Source organism: Grampus griseus, assembly GCF_964374135.1.
Source record: "Grampus griseus genome assembly, chromosome: 12".
NCBI classification, from domain to species: Eukaryota; Metazoa; Chordata; class Mammalia; order Artiodactyla; family Delphinidae; genus Grampus; species Grampus griseus.
The window spans coordinates 721,969-741,060 of record NC_139006.1 but is presented as its reverse complement, the minus strand read 5'-3'; the positions used below and the strand labels follow the sequence as shown (position 1 = coordinate 741,060).

General features: G+C 56.4%; 1 protein-coding gene across 1 annotated transcript in view; it reads right to left on the bottom strand.

Annotated features, from left to right (window-relative positions):
* GALNT9 (polypeptide N-acetylgalactosaminyltransferase 9) overlaps positions 1–19,092 on the bottom strand; it is a gene marked incomplete at both ends in the record, with an annotated part of 90,848 nt that overhangs the window by 50,659 nt on the left and 21,097 nt on the right. Inside the window, 2 exons of the mRNA XM_082667171.1 lie at positions 82–248; positions 15,552–15,732. Of these exons, the coding sequence (XP_082523297.1) occupies positions 82–248; positions 15,552–15,732 (348 nt within the window). The remainder of the gene's footprint in view (positions 1–81; positions 249–15,551; positions 15,733–19,092) is intronic.

The following is a 19,092-nucleotide window of genomic DNA, read 5'->3' as shown; positions in this document are numbered from 1 at the left end:
AACTCCCAGCCCGAATTCAGACTTCTGACCTCCAGGCTCTGACATGCTTCCCTCGCGGGGGGCCGGGCTGGTCCCACTCACCGTTATCGCTGTTGTCGTCCACCAGGATGACCTCCCTGAGGAGCTGGGAGGGCGTGTGGTTGACCACGCTGTGGACGGAGCGCAGGATGACCGAGAGGGCTTCATTGACAAAGATGAACACCACGGAGATCTGGGGCAGGTCGTCCGAGTAGGTCATCTGTCTGCACCTGCGGGAGAGACGGGGTTGGGGGCAGTGGTCCGTGTCGGGATGTGACGGGGAGGTGGGAGCCTGGTGCCCCCGCGGGATGCCCGCTGGGACCAGTTCTCAATCCTACTCCCAGTGGAAGGGCGACAGCAATGCCACAGATGGAAAAGGACCGAGCACGGTGAGAGGAACAGCACGATGACGTGTGTCTCAGAAGCTCTGGACTTCAAGGCTCTGAGCCTGACCTGCTGTCTCCTGCAGAAAGGCAGGGAACTTGCACTTTAAGGGGTTAAAGTCCCACTGGGATCACACAGAGCATTCTTCCTTGATGCCCTTGGAAGGCGTGGAAGAGAGATGAAAGGAATGGAAGTCATCTCGCGGTGCAGCCCAGTGGAGGGCCTGGGAGAGAGCCCAGCCCGGAGCCCACGTCAGCTCCCGAGGCCCAGCTCTACCTGAGCCCCGGGTGGTCACGGGGCAGGTGGCATCTACCGGGTGGGTCCTGCGCTCAGCGGCCACTGTCCGCTGAAGTGGGGTCTAAGCAGACAGTGCTGGGCTGCCCAGGAGGGCTGTTGAAGCGGGAGCGATGCCTGCACGGGACAGTCTAATCGTGGCCTCCGCCGCACCTTAGCATCGCGGGTGAAATGGAAGGATGGAGTATCTTCTCCCCAAGGTCTTATCTTGGCTGTAGGGCTGTGGGAGGGGAAAAGGTGGGGGGCAGGGAAAGAAAATATTCCACGTTGGGTGTGGGATGAGGCCGGTGACAGTGGAATAAGTTCACAAAGGGGCAAAGGGAGCTCTCAAAACTAGAGAAATGGGGAAAAAGGAACAAAAAATAAAGTAAGACAGAAGGCACCCAATCAAGTACGTTGGCTGCTACAATAAGTGCAAACAAACTTACTCTCTCCTTAAAATGCCAGAGGCTTTTCTTTCTTTTTTTTTTAGAGGCTTTTCTATGAAGTTAGATACATGCACTAAAGCACACTTACACATGCACACACTCACGCAGTCACACGCAGCTCTGCTGTGTGCAGTTTACAGTAAACACAGTTCAGATAGAGTGATTTTTAATTAATTAATTAATCTATTTAATAAATTTATTTATTTATTTATTTTTGGCTGCGTTGGGTCTTCGTTGCTGTGTGCGGGCTTTCTCTAGTTGAGGCGAGTGGGGGCTACTCTTCATTGCGGTGCGCGGGCTTCTCATTGTGGTGGCTTCTCTTGTTGTGGAGCACGGGCTCTAGGCGCACAGGCTTCAGCAGTTGTGGCTCGTGGGCTCTAGAGCTCAGGCTTCAGTAGTTGTGGCATGTGGGCTCAGTAGTTGTGGCTCGTGGGCTCTAGAGTGCAGGCTCAGTAGTTGTGGTGCACGGGCTTAGTTGCTCCGCGGCATGTGGGATCTTCCCGGACCAGGGCTTGAACCCGTGTCCCCTGCATCGGCAGGCGGATTCTCAACCACTGTGCCACCAGGGAAGCCCTCATCTCCTCTTCTAAGGACACCAGTCCTATGGGATGAGGACCCATCCTATGGCCTCATTTTGCCTCAGTCACCTCTGTAAAGTCCCGGTCTCCACACACAGTCACATCCTGAGGTCCTGGGGTCAGGACTTCAACCTGTGCATTGGGGTTGGGGGACACAACTCAGACCCTAATGAGACCCAAAGGCTAAGGAGGGCCCAGCCAGGCTAGGACCGGGGCCGTCCGGTGCGGCAGGAGTGTGTGGGCACGTCTCCCATGGGGCGATGCGCTGTCTCACTTTATTGTGTTATAAACATGTGCAGCTTACAAAAGGTTGTTTAAATTAGAAATCGTGCAATATATATGGCTCATTTTTGTCCACCACAAATTTGCATAAAAATAATCTGTTTTCCTTATAATATAATCCCCTTCTCAGTTGAAAAAAAAATTGGTTGTGTTAAATATTGAGCAGAGGGAATTCCCTGGTGGTCCAGTGGTTAGAACTTGGTGCTTTCACTACTGTGGCCCGGGTTCAATCCCTGGTGGGGGAACTAAGACCCCGCAAGCCGAGTGGTGCAGGCCCAAAACTTAAAAATCAATCGGTAAATATTGAGCAGATCGAAGGGGATGTACCTCACACACAGGGAGGTATGACGTCAGTGAGGAAGTAAGAAGCCCACGCCTAAAACCCCGTTGAAGACAAGGAAGATTACCACCCTCCCCCTGAGCTTCTCTTTACAGCCTCTGACCCCAGGAACCTGGCCAGTAGCGCACGTGGACTTGACCTTAGGCCGGAGTCCTCCTGTCCTGCCTTTGCACCCACACAAGCTCCGGTGGCCGCTGGGTGGGACGGTCCCACGATGCCCCTGCTTCCCTCCTCCGGGCAGGAGATGCTGTGTTTCTGGGTTTCCTTCTGCACCTGAATCGGCCTCAGTTTCAGGACTCAATGTCCTCCCACCCTGCAGAGACTGTCCCTGCGCTGAAGCCCGGGAGGCACTCGGTGGGGCGGGGGAAACAAAACTGACCGCCACACTGCAGCCCTGGAAGAAGTCGGTCTGAGCGGAGCCAGAAGGTTCTCCTCTGTAATTGAAAGCCCTGTTCCTGTCCGACAGAAAATAAACCACGTTTATGGTGATTGGAAAGAATCAGAGTTCAGCAAGGGGGCGGCTCTGAGAGCTTGTAAACCTGGTGACCCAGGGTGGGCCCCAGGAGTGGGGCAGAGGCCGGGACAGAGGGACTCGGGCCCTGGGGCAGGAGTACCCCATCGCCCCCTCCCGGAGCCTCCGGAGGTGGAGGGAGACGCAGAGCACTCCCACACGCCGAGGCTCTTGGTCACCATAAAACTGAAGGAAGACGGTGACACACTTTAAAGATTTCCACTTGACCGAGTAACATTTCCACGTTCAAACTTGAAGCTAACAGGTACAGGTCGGGAGAGAACCAGACATCGCCCTGAGCCCTCCCTCCTGCTGCCCCCACCTGCTCCCCTTAGTGATGAAAACAGTCCATTTCTGGCCCACCTGCTCTGGCAAAGCCTTGGCCTTGACTGTGGTCTCCCCGCCTCTCCCTTGACCCTCTTCCTGGATGCGCTCACCGTCCGCTGAGAAAGGGCGTGGTCTCTAGGATGTGTGAGCTGGGCCCCCTCTGACCTGACCTCTTTGTCTGTTTCCTTTTGCTCACTCAATGGCCCCACGTGGCCCCAGTGCCTCCAGGAGCACGCCAGTCCTACTCCTGCCTCAGGGCCTTTGCACGCCCTCCCCCACGCGGCCACGTCACTGACTGCTCTTCTGCTCTTTCTCCCCTGGGCTGGGAGCCCCCAGGCAGGGCCCCCTGTTTGTCTGGTCACTGCTTCACGGCATCTAGAACGGCAGACGCTCTGTGGGCTTCAATCCACAACATCTAAGAAGCTTCCATTCACAGCTCCTGGTGGAATCAAAGGTGGGGCATGAGGTGCACGTTTAAAGCTGCGACATGTGTCGGAGCTCTGAATGATTTTGTGTGAGGGAGACGTTAAAAGTCTACACTTGAGCCTCGAGCTGAATCTGAGGATACGTGTGCACGTACCACACGGGCGCATGCATGCCCACACTCACACACACACCCACGAGCCCTTGACAGGGCTGTGCCCCCGCCCCACTTGGGGCATCTGCCTTATTTGGGGGTCTCTCCAGTCCTGGCTGAGCCACGTCTAATCCATCCAGACCAGGGTCTCCCAGTCTCAGCCCTATGGACTTTGGGGCTGGATATTCGGAGAATTCTCTGTTGTGGCAGTCGTCCTGTGTGTGATACAGTGATTAGCAGCATCCTTGGCCCCCAGCCAGGTTGAGACACCCCAGAATGCCTCCAGACATCTCCAAATGTGCCCCGGGGTGAAATCGCCCGGTGAGAAGCCCTGGTCTAGGATCTGGGGTCTGGCCCTGGGGGGGCTGGGATTTGGCAACCGTTCCAGCATCGTGAGGCTCCCGGCACCCAGCCCAGCATGCCCGGTGACTGATGTTAGCTGGAGTGCAACCCTCCCTAGGTCCCTTCCTCCCCCTGAAAATCGAACTCCAGCCGGAGTCCTGTCCATCCCGTCTCAGGCTGTGGATGTCTGCTGTGGTCCTGCTCAGTCTCTTCCTTGTCCCCCATAACATGTGTGGTTCACCCACCACTGTCACATTCTAAGTCACTGGGTGGAATCCCAGCCCCTGGATGAAGCGGGGGGACGTGACTGGGTCTGAACCAGGCAGCTCAGCAATAGGCTCAGGAACAGACACACAGAGACATGGAGAGGTTGGCTGGGGCCTTGGGGAGATAGGATGTGAGGCCGGAGCAGCTGCATCCATCTTGCGTCCAGTGGTCAGGATGAAGCCAATGAGGCCAATAGCAGAGCAGAGAGATGGTGAGATGCCAGGTCCAGATGACATCAGCTGAGCCTCAAATCCAAGTCTACACGAAGCCAGTGCTTCCTCCAGACTTTGTAGTTGCAGGAATAATACATTCTCTCCCCGTCTCTCCCTTTCTCTCTCTTTTTCCAGCTTAAGCCAATTTGAAATGGATCTTCTGTCAGTCCTGATCCTGCACAGGTCCTGCCATGTGTATGATGCAGGGACACACTTGTGAACGCCCCTCAGGAGGGGTCTGCCCAGTCAGCCGCACCCCAGAGTCCCAGACCAGGCCGAGAGGGGAAGACAGGGGACCAGTGGATCCAGTGCTCACAGAGGTTAGTCTGGCCTTGGCCATTGCACACCCTGTCTCAGGACGTCCCCGTCCAGGCGAGCTGGGGGCTTTCTCACATTGTTGGTAGAGATGACACCAGCTGCTTCATCCTAACCCTGTCCTTGTCTAGGACACAGACAGTCCCAGCTTGGGACCTCGGCTTCCTCGAGAGGAGGAGAGAGCCAACTGCCAACCTCCTCAGCTAAATTATCGGCAAACCCCATTCTTTGAGACTTGGGTGTCCCCGCCATCCTGAGAGGCAAAGACTGAGCAAACTAAACACTGGAGGGGCTCTGAGAAGGAGCAGGAAAGCATCCTTGCCTTACATGGTGCAAGGTGAGACACACAGACAGCCCAGGACACAGGAGGGGATGTCTGTAGGGGGCTCTGGGAATGATTCCTCTGTTCTTAAAGAGGGACAAGATGTAGGAACATATTTATTCTAGCCCTTTGGAAATTTGGCCTGTGAAGACGTGACGCTGAGAGCTATGGCAACCATATTGTGACCATGAGGAGATAAGCCCAATGCACTGAGCGTGGCAGAGCAGAGAGGTGGGAAGAGCCCAGGTCCCTGATGATGTCGTTGAACAACTCTGCCCCCCCACCCCGAGCTGTGGACTTCTCACTATCTGAGGTCACACCAATGAACAACTCTGCCCGCACCCCCCGAGCCGTGGACTTCTCACTATCTGAGGTCAGGAATCCCGGGGTTGTTGCAGCCGCTTCAGACTTGCTAGGTTTCCATCTGAAAGCATTCTCGGTGACACAGAACATCCAGTCTTTTTAGGGGAATCCCATCCTCCCTCGGAACGTCATCTAGCCCTCGTGCCCTCAGACGTCACCTCACGACAGTCCGGGATGGGTGCTGTGGTAGGTCATGCTTTCCAAAGATGCTGCGACGACAGCCCCCAAGTCCCCTGGGACTTTGCCACCCTCCCTTTGCACGACAGTGGGCTCTGCCGCCTCTCACCAACAGGACACGGGAGGGGTGCTGCGTGCCTTCTGAGCTGAGTCGCGAAGAGCAGCGAGGCTTCACGTGCTGGGACTTTGCTCTGGGGCCACTGGCACCAGAGAGGCAACTCTGCCCAGGCCGCCGCGCTGTGAGGAAGCCCAGGCCACACAGAGGGTCCGCGTGTGGGTGCGTGCGTGGACCGTCCATCTGCTGCCAGGCGTGTGCACGCTGCCCCCCCAGATGCTTCCAGCCCCCACCGTTGAGCACCCCCATCACACCTTCCCAGCTGAGGTCTCAGGAAGTACTGCTCAGAGAGGCTATTCCCCCTGCACCCCGCCTGACCTCCTGCCCCCCAGTACATTAAAACGTGGTTTAACGCAGCTGACTAAGCAGCGATCGTAACCAGGACAGGTACGTTCCCCAAAGTCCGGCGGCTCTGTCCTTTCCTTGGACACATGCTGTCCTGCGTGGTGCTGGGTACAGGCTGGACGCCTCCCGCAGGCTGGCCGGCTTCACGCCCGCCCCCTCAGGTCAAGGCCGGAGGAGGGGCTGGGCTGTGGGCCCCAGAGAGGCTCTGGCTCGGCTTCGCATGTCCCATCTGGAGCCAGAGAAGCAGGACATCCTCAACCACAGAGGATTTATGAGCCCACAGAGCACCAGGCGTGGTTACGGGCTCTCGAAGCCACTTCCGAGGTCGTGACTGGAATGCGTCGCACGCCGCGTCCCAGCTGGCCTCCGGGGAAACGGGGCCGTGGCAGCGACACTGATGGAAATTTATGGGGACGCCCTTTGTGCCGCTGGAGAAATAAATGCAGGATGGAGAGGGGATGAAGTGGCAGTGGCCTCCCGGGGGGGCAGCAAGCTTTGCCTGTGACAACAGGACACACATCCATCTCCTGCCAGAGGAGACGGGTCCAGGCTGAGCACAGACCCAGGAGCTGTACCATCGGAAGCCGAGAGGGACGTTTCTGGGAACAGTTGTCAGGAGGGTTCTTGGAAGCACGTCACCGGGGAGTGGGGATGCCTTCCGGGCAGCAGCTGCCTGCTGGCTTGACACGCTCCTGCCCTCTCGGGAGCATCGGTGCGAGCCTGGAATCCCAGACCAGTGCATCCCACACCAACGCCTGGCCTTCCTGCCAGCCCAAGGCAGGATCCTGATGGGCACAGAGACAGCGCAGCCCCACGGAAAACCGGCACAAGAGGGGCTGCTTGGGAAGGTGGAGAGGAGGAAACCTGAGCAACGAGGAACGCCAGAGCCTCCTGCTTTGGGGTCTTGTCTTTCCCAGTCTGAGTCCACCCATCCATCCAGGCAGCTGGCTGCAAGACCTCCCAGAAGCAATATGTACGTGCACACACCCAGACGTGTGTATACTACACACGTGCACAAGCACACATGCACACAAGTAAAACACTGTAAATACACATACACAACTGCACACACAGCATAGATGTGCACACGCACATTGTACGTGCCCATCATGCATTCACACGCACGCCCTCACGGGCACCTTACGCACAGCCGCACTCTGTGGAGACATTGCCCGTGAGGCATTCACACGCACGCCCTCACGGGCACCTTACGCACAGCCGCACTCTGTGGAGACATTAATGGCTCATATTCATTGGAGGAGCCTGTGCACGGAGCTAAGGGTGAGTATGGATCTCAGACTCACCCTTCCACACCCAGGCCCTCACTCACAGCTGCGGGCGACCCACACGCACCTTTGGAGAGACACTCGGGCTGAGATGCATGAGAATCACTGCACCACGTGTTCAAGGAGAAATGAGCACACACGCCACCCTCAGAGCTCAGAGCAAAAGCCGGTCAGAAACAGAACACTGGCCCGTGCACAGGAAGGCCCCTCATAGGAGCCCGGTGGGAGAGTAACACGTGGGGTCGCGCGCTCACAGACACGGTCGCCGTCTGGCCGCCTGGAGGCCTGCTCGTGCCCAGGAGAGCGAGTGGACTGCAAGGGTGGCCAGACCACACAGCCCTGGGTGCAGTGCTGCAGAGGACCCCTGCGCCCACCTGGAGTGTCTCTGCCTGGGCAGTGAGGTCCATCGGGGCCCAAGTGTGCGACCTTCAGGGCCTGTGACCTCCAGCCCCTCCAGGCACTCCCTAGGGCAGTCCCTGCGGTTGCTGGGCCAGAGGCCGATGACCCGCCCCATGCCAGGGTCCAGCTCAGCGCAGGTGTCTTCTGTTGCCCCAGCAGCCCCAGCAGGGCCCTGGGGATCATCAGTGAGCCCTTAGGGTGGACAGTGGAAGGGAAGGGAGAGGTGGGACCCTGGTACTTGTTTGTCCGGCCCCCGACGGGATCTGGGGCAGCCCCACGTTGAGTGGATCCTCCACGGGGCCCTTGAGTGGGCTCCCCCTTCCCAGCAAATCCCCAGCTGAGACGGAGCCACGGGGCAGGTGGCCTCCGATTTTCCTGTCTGGCTTTGTTAGCCTCCAACCCTGCTGCAGGGGGACCAGCTGGCTCTAAGGAAGAGCCCGGCACACAGGAGGGTGAGCGGGTGGGGCCTGTTCCCCTCGGCGAGCATCCCAGGCGGAGGAGCAGCCTCAGCTGAGGGGCCCCCGCCCTCCCCAAGCATCTCCTTCCCTGGGCTCCTGGGCCTGGTGGGAAGGGAAGGGGGTCTACTGGCTGCAGCAGGAGGAAAGAAACCAGCCCGTTTCCCTGACAGCACCGTGCTTTCCATCCCGTCATCTGGGACCCTTGCCTCCACTTGCAGACCCTCAATGCCAGTGGCATCAGAGCCCCCACGTGGAGCCGGATTGGCGCGTGGCATGCGGTGTCTGTTTCCAGTGTCTCGCGATCACCATCCACACCCATTACCCTTGACTGCCGAGCCACGCGCAGCAGAGACGATTCACAGCACTAAGACTTCTCCAGCCCTAACGAGGCGGGGGAGGAGGGCATCACTGCACGGGAAGGCAGGACGGAGCCTCGGACGAGGCCGCTCATTTTTACGATGCCGTTTAATTTGGGTTTGCCAGTCTTCCTTCCATTATCCCGTGGGCCAGTCTTAATAATCAAGATCTTTGTTATGTGCTTTGCGGCATAATTAAAGCCACCGCTTAATCAGAAAAGCTATCTGCCTCCAGACAAAGGGAAATCAATAATGTATCTAATGGAGAAAGGTAGAGAGAACTTTGGTTTGAGAGTGGATGGAATTGCCAGTTGAGGTGGGAACACATGCCCACACACGTGTGCCGGCACACACACGCACACGCTCCTCCACCCGCGTGTGTTCTGATGACTGCACCTGCCAGATTGGATGGATGGGCTCCAGGGGCTAAAGGCTGTTCAGGAAACCAAACTGAAAGTTTCAAACGGGCGTAGACAGAGCTTGCGTTTATGTATTGATTCATTTAATCCTCCACGCATATTTCCTGAGGGCCCCCTAAGCACCCGGCTCGGCCACCGATGTGTGACAACGCGCAGCGGCTGCTGTTTGCCGAGCGCAAGGCTCCCCCAGTGCCCGCGAGCGAGCCCGCTGCAGCGCCAGCCTCAGGCCTCCTCCCGCGGGCGCCAGGCATCCTCAGCGCGGGGTCGGCGTCATCTCGTTTCCTGCCGCGGCCCCCTGCCAGGTGTCGGCTGGCAGTGCCGGGTCAGGGACTGTGGAGCGGCTGTCGGGTGGGGCTGAGGCGGCACCGGCTGGCGGGTCTCTGAGCGCCGGCTCTCGGCGCCTGGCCGCATGGACGCTCTGCCGGAGCGCGCGGGGGCTTCCTCATAACGTGGCGGCCCCTGGTCCAGGGCGCCTGCCGGGCTGGCGGGGAGCCCTAGAGCTCCACAGCCTCACGTCCGCCCTCCTCGATGGAATGACCAGCCTCAAAAGCCCCCCGACTGCAAGGGGACGGACACTGTCTCCACCTCTTGATGCGGGCGGGGCAAGGCTCCAGACGAGGGGTTTGCGTCCACCTTTGGAAAATACGATCGGTCACACCGGGTGACGTGAGGAAGGTAAGACTGGGGGAAATCACGCCACACAACAGGCTGCCTCCTGGATTTGCAAATAAAGCTTTTTGGGGCCAGAGCCATGCCCGCTCATGTACCTACTGGCTGTGGCTGCTCTCGCGCGGCCCCAAAGCCTGAAACATGTACTGTCTGGCTCATGAAGTAACGAGAAACATGCACTGGTCTCTGCGCCCGTTTCTCAGACACAGAGCCGCACCCTCGGAACCTCCAGGGCGATGGGCGAGGTCGGAGTGTTCACACTGAGCTCCGAGTGCCTTGGGAGTCCCTGGCTGACGGGAGGGAGTTTTGTTCTAATGAGGCAACTCTGGGTGGGCTCCTGGCTGGGGGCTGGTCATCAGAAGGACCGAACCACGATTAGAAGTTGGGCTTCCCTGGTGGCGCAGTGGTTGAGAGTCTGCCTGCCGATGCAGGGGGACGCGGGTTCGTGCCCCGGTCCGGGAGGATCCCACGTGCCGCAGAGCGGCTGGGCCCGTGAGCCATGGCCGCTGAGCCTGCGCTCCGCAACGGGAGAGGCCACAGCAGTGCGAGGCCCGCGTACCGCAAAAAAAAAAAAAAAAAAAAAAAAGTTGGCGCTTTCAGCCCCTCCTCCCCACCCTCTGGGGAGGAGGGGCTGAAAGCGAAGCTAAAAATGGATCATGCCAACGTGATGAAGCCTCCATAAAAGCCTGTGAAGGACGGGATTTGGAGAGTTTCTGGGGCCCCAAATACATCCAGTGCCAGGAGGGTGGGATACCCCGGCTCCTCAGGGACAGACGCCCGTGTGCTCAGGACCCTCCCAGGCTTCCCGCTGCGCAGCGCTTCTTCCGGCTCCTCCCCCGTGTCCTTCATCGCGTCCTCATTCTAGAACACGCCAGTAAACACAAGTGTCCCTAAGTTCCGTGCGCAGTCCTAGCAAGTGTCTGAGGCCAAGCAGGGGTCACAAGTGCCGGGGCAGAGCCTGGAGCTGAGGTTGGCATCTAAGCCCTGCACCTGCGGGTCTGATGCCAACTGCAGGCAGAGAGTGTCAGAACTGAATTGAAGTGCAGGACACACAGCTGGTGTCAGAGAATTGGCTGGTGTGGGAAAGCCCCACACATCTGATGTCACAAGTGTTGTGAGTGTGGCAGTCTTGTGAGAGTAAAGAAAAACAGGGAGGTTTTTACACACGGCCTTTTTCAGGAAGAGTTTTCTGACGCCGCCCACTGCAGAACATCAGGCTCCAGGATATTGTATGTTACTGAGCAGCTTTCTCAGCCGCTGCTGCCCTCCCTGGGCGCCTCAACGTCCCTCGGGGGGTTCCTAGATTCTGCCCACATCCCTCCTGAGGATGTCACCAATTTCCTTCCAGGATCCTGACTGACCCGACTTGAAGGCAGGCAGAGCTGATGTAACAGCGGCATCCCCTAGATCAAGCCGTGCCTGAAAGCCTACCCTTCAGCACCTGAGCCAATACATTCCCTTTTTTTGCTTCAGCCGTTTCAAACTGGGTTTTAAGTCTTACCAACCCAGCCCCCAGAATGGTAGGCAATAAGGGGAATTCCTGTTGGAGGACTACAGGTCAGGGCAGATCTCACTTCCAAATATAGAAGACTGGATGCCTGGTCATGCTCATGAGAAGACCCCAGTTCCTCGTCAGAAAGGCCCCTGGGGGACTGGAGCCCGTGTTTTAAGCGAGGCTCTCATGAAGGCTGTCACTGCTTTGAAAAATCCCCATGATGCAGTCCCCTGAGTGCAGAGGGAAGCTCTGGGTTGAGTAAGCTCCAGAGGCCCCGGGCGGAGCCTGTGGGACAGGAGGGCACTGGGGGGAGGGGCGTGGGGGAGGGGCGTGGGAAGGCCCCTCTCCACTTCTGATTCTTCAGCCACATCGCCCATGGGGGCAGGAGGGGTGGTCTGCCCATGTGCCTGGCGCCAAAGCCTCCTCGCTTCTTTTTGGGGAAGAAATGGGATATAAACAACCAGGTAAGTAACTAGATAAAATCCACATTCTCTAATTCAGGGAGGCAGAGAGCTCCGCCCCTTCAAATCAGAGTTTCTGTAAAGCAGGTTTCTATCAATTAAGGCAGAGTGTAAAGGTCAGCTCTTTCAAAGTTCGCCCTGATGTCTTCTTTTGTGACGTGAGAGTGACAACTGGGATTGATCACTCTGTCAGCTTTTATTTCGGCAGGCTGAGGTTTCTTACGGGGGATCTGAATCCTCAAAGGGAAAGCCAGAATCGCTCCTGCTGCTTGAGCAAATCCCAGGCCCAGCAAGACATGGGAGGACAGTGCTCCCGAGGACAGGAGAGTGTGCAGTGACACACCACACACATCGGGTGGAGCCCTTTCAGCTTAAAAAGCAGAAAATCCAGTGCAAATTTGCTTAAGCAAAAAATTTAAAGTATATATGTGTATGTGTGTATACTAATTTACTGCAGAGTCTAGCGGACTTATTTTTAAAATTTATTTGTAATTTATTGCAAGTGGCTTCAGGGACAGCTGGATCCAGGTGCTCATAGCACTGGAACCCAGTTCCTCCCCACATCCCAGCTCTGCCATGCCCTGCAACCGGATTTTTTTCTTCGGTTTCACAAGTGCGCCCTGGGAGCTCAAGCTCTCCCCTCATGATGATAAGATAGTGCAGATCCCAGGCTCCTAAACTTGCACTTTTACTTTTGGGGAAAATCTTGGTTCCCCCCCCCCCCCCCCCCCCCGTGGCCTCAGGTAATTCCGAGGTTCAGCTGGACTGGCCCAGACCATGTGATCTCCTTGAGCCAATCACTGTGGCTGGTGGACCGTGAGCTCTGATTGGCTTAGCCCTGGTCATGTGACCCACCCTGCAGCAGGGGTGGGAAGTTTCCATGGGTCCCCACATGGAAACAGGGAGCTACTGCCCGAAGAAAGAGAACTGGATTTTGAGGAGGCGACCGACAAGCGTCTGCTGCACGCAGACGCACATCTGTTCTGTAAGCACCACTGCTCTGATGTTGGGAGATGCGGCAGGACCGTTGGGAGACCCCTGCCCTTGGCCCAGGGCTGGGGGTGGTGGGCTGGACCCCTGTGGGCTGGGACTGCTCTGAAAGCGGGCCCTGGGGGCATTCAGGGGGTCACAGAGAGGCTTCCGCTTCATCATTACTTGGGCATGACTGGACTCAAGCCCAATGCCCACTGGGCAAGGGGTCCAGCCATGCAGAGGCGGCGTGGAGGGGTTCCAGAGGGTTCCGCAGAGCCACCAAAAGAAGACGATCTCTGGGAAACAGGGCAAGAAGGGGCTGTCTTCAATTATGACAACAAGTGCCATGAGGTGAAGGAGGAGACGCAGCAGGAGAACGCCTCCCACTGCCTCCGACCCAAGTCCAGGGCTGCAAGCCCCCGGAGTCACAGGGACGGGGTGCTGTGACCCGATGTGCCGCGTGGCTCAGGAAGGTGGAGCACGGGGCCACTTCCGTACCAAGTCAGCTGAGGTGTTCCCACGAGGACCACGTGCACAGGAAGGGGCCAAGGCAACAGGTCTGGCTCGTCCATGCCCTGCACCTCCTGGGAGGTGACCTCTGAGCCCTTGGAATGTCCTGCCTGAGAAGAGCGTCACCTTCACCTGGAGGCCTGGGGCCTTGCCAGGGGGTCTTTGCTACAGTGGGATTCATGTGGGGTCTCGACTTGACCTCTGCAGGGGCTGGAGACTGAGGTCAGCCAGTAAAAACCCAGACGCCAAGGCTCAAGGGAAAAAACATACAAACAAAAGGCTCGAGGGAGCCCCGCGGCTGGCAATATGTCATAGCGTGCTCACACCTCATTGCTGGGGTAATCAGGCACCGTCCCTGTGAGCCCCACCATGAGGGCCAGCTGGAAACTCCTGCCTGGTGTCCTTCAGCGATAGCAAACTGCACCACGCGTGTAACAGCTTTGCTGAGCCTTATGACTCATTTTAGTGAGTTATTGAACTTGAGGCTGGCCTTGGGGGGGTCCCCCGAACCGCACCTGGGCTGCCCAGGCGCTCAGAGCTAAACGCCAGCAGCTGTGCTGACCCTGCTGGTGGGCAACTTAGTTCATCCTCCAAAAGTCAGGACACAACGGGGGCTTTCAGAAAGCGACTCACACTCAAACACATGCGCACGCACACGCGTGCACACACACTCACACACACCCTCAGAGCCCCTGACTCATTCAGGTCCGCGTCCGTGACTGCCGTCACATCTCGGCACCACCTGCGTTACTATTTACTTTGTATGTTTCTCCAAATTGGTCTGTTTTACACCTAAATGCATTTTTTAAATTCAAAACGGCACCTTTATTTCATCGCTGCAAAGGCAAAGCAGCACCACTTATGCTAAATCAACGGTAACCATGAAAATAAATGCGATGAAAATAAAATAGCGCCATCACGAGCCGCGGTGGTCAAGGCGGGGGGAGCCGCCTGCTCCAGGCTCTTTGGGTATAACGCGACAGGAATGGAGTCACGAGACGGCCTAACCTCCCACCCTGCAGCTCACGCATCCCGGCTGCGGCTAGAGCACGGAACCTGGGCAGACGCGCTGGTCCCCGCGCCCCAGGCCCCAGCACTCCCTGGGGCGGCCACGCGCTCACTGCCGGCCCTGCCCCAGCGCCCTAGAAACTCATTTCTGGGCATCTCACCTCACTCCTCGCACAGCAAGCCCTCAAGCTTGGAGGAACAGGGAGTCTGTGAGAACCGCTCCCTGGTCCTCCCTGGGCTGGGGTAGCCCCGAGGCCCTGTGTCCCCAGTGGAGCTGGTCCGCGGCCGACCACCTGTGCCCGCAACCATGATGCACCTTCTCACGCTCCGGGCCCTTCCCTGTCAGCCTTCCCACCCCCTCCCAGGGCTTCTGGGACCACTTCCCAAACCAGAGTCCTACCTCAGAAGCCACAACTGGAAGAGGGGCAAACCAAGACAGGCGCTAAAAGGAGACGCTCCCCCGCACCCCCCACCCACCTTTCCTTGAAGGCTGCTCCGCGGACTCAGGACTCAGAGCAGCAACTCTGACCACACGGCTGCCCGGCCCAGCCCAGCCCTGCACTGCGGCCCCTGCCAGGAAGAAGGTGCTGCTGAAAGTGCTGTCCTGTTCAACGCTGCGAGCGGCGGGCTGAGTTCCTGCGGCCAGGGCCACAGGAAGGAGCCTGGCTTCATGTCCAGGGTGCAGGCACCCTGCTCGGCGGAAGTTAGTAAAGCAGTGAGGTCCACTCAACACGGAGTTTTGTTCTAGTCTCGCCTCTGCTTTACTACAGGAGGCGATGATCTGAGACCAGGAGTCCTGAGTGACCAGAAGGCAAGGCACAGCCATCGAGGGGTCCGACTTTTCTGACTAATCAACTGCTGTGGCTTTGGGGGTGGGGGGGACAGGGGTTTACAGGCAAGTGACAGAAATGGAACGTCTTTTAGTCACGGGCGACGCTCATTTCAAGCAGGACCTCCGCCCCCCATCGCGGCTCCTGCACCAAAGGCGGGAGGACAGACGCCTTTGGCAGAGACTGTGCTTCAAGCTGTGTCGCTTGTCACTTGTGTCATTTGTATAGGTCGCGGCACCTGGAGCATCGGCGATGGCGCTGCCCAGCTTCCTGGGCGGCGCCGTCCCTGAGCAGCCTCAGTCCTGTACTGGGCACCTGCAGAAGATGCCCATGGCCGAGAGCAGAGAAGACGGATGGGGGGTGCCCCACCTGCCAGGGCCCCCCTCCCTCCGCTCTGCCTGTCCAGCAGATCCTGTGAACATCTGGGTGCCAGGAGCCCAGGCCTGCGGGGCGCTGCCTGGAGGTGTCTGTGGGAGGGGCGGCGTACTCACTTTTTGGGCCTGTAGTCAGGGATGGTCCTGTCCAGGGAGATGCGGTCGCTGAGCTGTGCGTTGTACCCGTATTCCTCGAACTTGCCCTCTGTCTCCTGGCTGTCGTCACGCAGTGTGGCCGCCATGCCGCCCTGGCCCAGGCCGCCCGGCCCCTCCACCAGACCGATGGGCTTGGCGAGCCCTGGCGGAACGGAGAAAAGAGGGGGTCAGGCACGTCCCAGGACCGACCGTGTCCTTCCCCCGCCCTTCTCCCAGCCTCACCCTAAAAGGCCCTTTTTTCGGGTGCAAACTCAGCAAATTCCTCGCGTACTGCAGGATTGCAGCTCTAGGACACTGCAGGGAAGGCAAAGCTATGGGGACAGCGTAAAGATCAGTGTCGCCGGGGTGTGTGGGGAGGGCTGAGCAGGCAGAGCACAGAGGACGTCTAGGGCAGCGAAGCTACTCTGCATCATTCTGTAATGGTGGGTACATGTCCGAACCCAGAGCGTGTACGGCACCGAGAGTGAAGCCTCATGTAAACTGCGGACTTGCAGTGATTACGATGCGTCAGTGCAGGTTCACTAATTGTAACAAATGTACCACATCAATGCAAGGTGTTAATAACAGGAGAAACTGGGCGGGGGCGAGGCGACATGGGAACTCTCTGTACCTGCCACTCAATGTTTCTATAAACCCAAAACTGTTCTAAAAAGCAAAAGCTATTTTTAAAAAATATTTACTTATTTATTTTGGCTGCCCCGGGTCTTCATTGCCGGGGGGTCTTTAGCTGTGGCATGCGAACTCTTAGTTGCGGCATCAATGAGGGATCTAGTTCCCTGACCAGGGATTGAACCCGGGCCCCCTGCATGGGGAGCAAGGAGTCTTAGCCACTGGACCACCAGGGAACTCTCATGGTTTTTTAAAAATATAAAATAAAAATAAATTAACTTTAAAAATGCAAAGCAGCTGCCCCCCTTGCTCACCAATCCTTGATATTGTTGGTCTTTATAATTTAAACTAATTGTACATCCACACAATGGAACACTACTTTGGGATAAAAACAAAGGAACTACCAAATATGCAACAATCTGGATGAGTCTCAAAAGCATTATGTTGAGCGAGAAGCCTCCAGAGACACAGAGGAAAACATATGTACGACTCTATTTACAAAACTGGAGGAACAGAGGAATGGTGACAGCAGCAAGAACAGGGACCACCGGGGTGGAAGGTGGCATTGGCTGAAAAGGCGCCCTCCCGGGATGACCAGGGTGTGTGTGCATGTGTGGGTGCCTGAGAAGGCCAGGCCAAGGGAGTGCTTTCTGGAATGTTCTATTTGGTCACTTGTGCCAGGAGAGGAGACATCACCCCCCTGACGCCAGGGACCAGAGCAGTGCCAGTCAAGCAAGGACAACACCCCTTGCTCTCTCTGGGATGGGTGATTCTGGGGCATCTTGGTTTTGGGAGTGAGTTCTGGGGAGCAGAAGTTTAAGCCAGAAAGAGTTGGGATGAATTCCCATCCCAGAGATGCAGTTAATAGCTTCCATAGAGAAGTCTCTGGTCCTAGCTCAGGCCACTAGAAGTATAAACTCAGCGAAATATCTAACATTGATGTCACACGCTGCCCCACACTGGGTACCAGGATCTTCTTTTGTGACACCCACTCCCTCCTTAGGTTTTTAAATTAGTTAAACAAGGAGGCCACTTGGCTGGGGGGTCTAACACATGGCCTGTGTGCAAACAAACTCAAACCTACGCCTGTGAATGCCTCAAGGTTACGAAATGGAAACCCAACCACACACAGCCAATCACACACAGAGAATCACAGCCAATCACACACAGCCAATCACAGACACCCACACACAGCCAATCACACAGAGCCAACCACACACAGCCAATCTCAGCCAATCACAGACAACCACACACAGCCAATCACACAGAGCCAACCACACAGAGCCAATCTCAGCCAATCACAGACAACCACACACAGCCACTCTCAGCCAATCACACACAGCCAATCTCAGCCAACCACTCACAGCTGGGCTTTCAGCCATACCGGTTAACGATCACTTTTGCTTTGCTTCAGCGCTTAATCTATACTTTCTCCAGCTGCTATGGGTGGGGCGCTCCTAAACACTTCCAGTTCTAGGTTGCCCCATTCCAATCAATTTTTGTCCAAATATAATCCTTTTTATCTTTTGGCTGGCAGTGCGCATGCGGGATCCCAATCAGGGACCAAACCCACGCCCGCCTGCAGTGGAAGCCCGGAGCCCTAACCTCTGGACCACCAGGGAATTCCCATGTCCAATATAATCTTAAAATTTGCAATATGCCTCAGTTTGTCTTTTAGCGGTTCCCAGCGAGGGCGGGGGTGGGGAGCCGACCTCCATCCTCCACACAGCCGGGAGCTCCTCTGATCACCAGAGCCAAGGTCGCAGGCTCCAGGGACACCCCCCCTCCCCCCAGTTCCCAGACCAGGGATCAAACCCGCGCCCCTGCATTGGGAGTGCAGAGTCTTAACCACTGGACCCCCAGGGAAGTCCTGGGAATACTCCATTGTAAATGACAAATGTAGCGTTGGTATCTATGTAGGACTGAAGGATAGTCACTGGATGTAAAATTGAAAAATCACATGACACAAATCACTTCCGCTTATCTGAATACTGCTATATATATATATATATATAATCATGCTGTTTTTAAACGTCTGTACTGTACTTGCAGTTTCTTTGAATGGTTTGTAAATAGACGTCTCCCACAGGCAAATGTGCCTCCACACCTGAAGAGAGAGTCTCGCTGCTCATGGCAGCCCAGCCTCAGAGTGCGTTCAGGTGGCCGGAGGGAGGGGTTGCCCCGGGTGGGACCGCCTGCTGCAGCCGGGCCCCGGCGGCATGGCTGAGGCCATCACACCAGGTTCCGCTTACAAAAGCAAAATATGCACCTGTTGAGAAATTCAAACCATCCAGAAAAAGCTATAAAATGAAGAGCCAGCGCTTCCCGTGCTCTCTCCCTCTCTCCAAAGGAAATGACTTTTTCTGGTGTTAGGCCTTCTCATTTTGTCCACTGTGGACACGCAGAGTAATTTTATGGGTCTAGTTTTTGTCAGCCAGAGACTATTTCCCTTGACTTCCTGGCATGAAAGATGAGGATTTAGTCCATTTTCCCTACCGCCTACATCCTGCTCCTGCCTCCCTTGATTTTTCTTAGCTATGTTATTATTTTTAGTTGTTCTGGTGGTTACTTTTGTGACCTTAAAAGGAAACTTAAGGCTCTATTTCTGGAAGTATCAACTTTAGCTGCTGTCTATGGACTCCTTACCAGGTTACAGGAGAAATTAACATACTCCTGGGGTTGCTGTTCAATGGGTATAAAGTTTCAGTTATATATATTTGTTCCAGGGATACACACACACACACGCACACACACACACACACACACCTCTGAATAAACTTAGAGGTCTGCTGTACAACACTGTGCCTAGTTAACAATACTGTATTGTGCACTTAAAAATGTGTTAAGAGGTCAGATCTCCTGTTCAGTGTTCTTACCACAATATAAATAAATA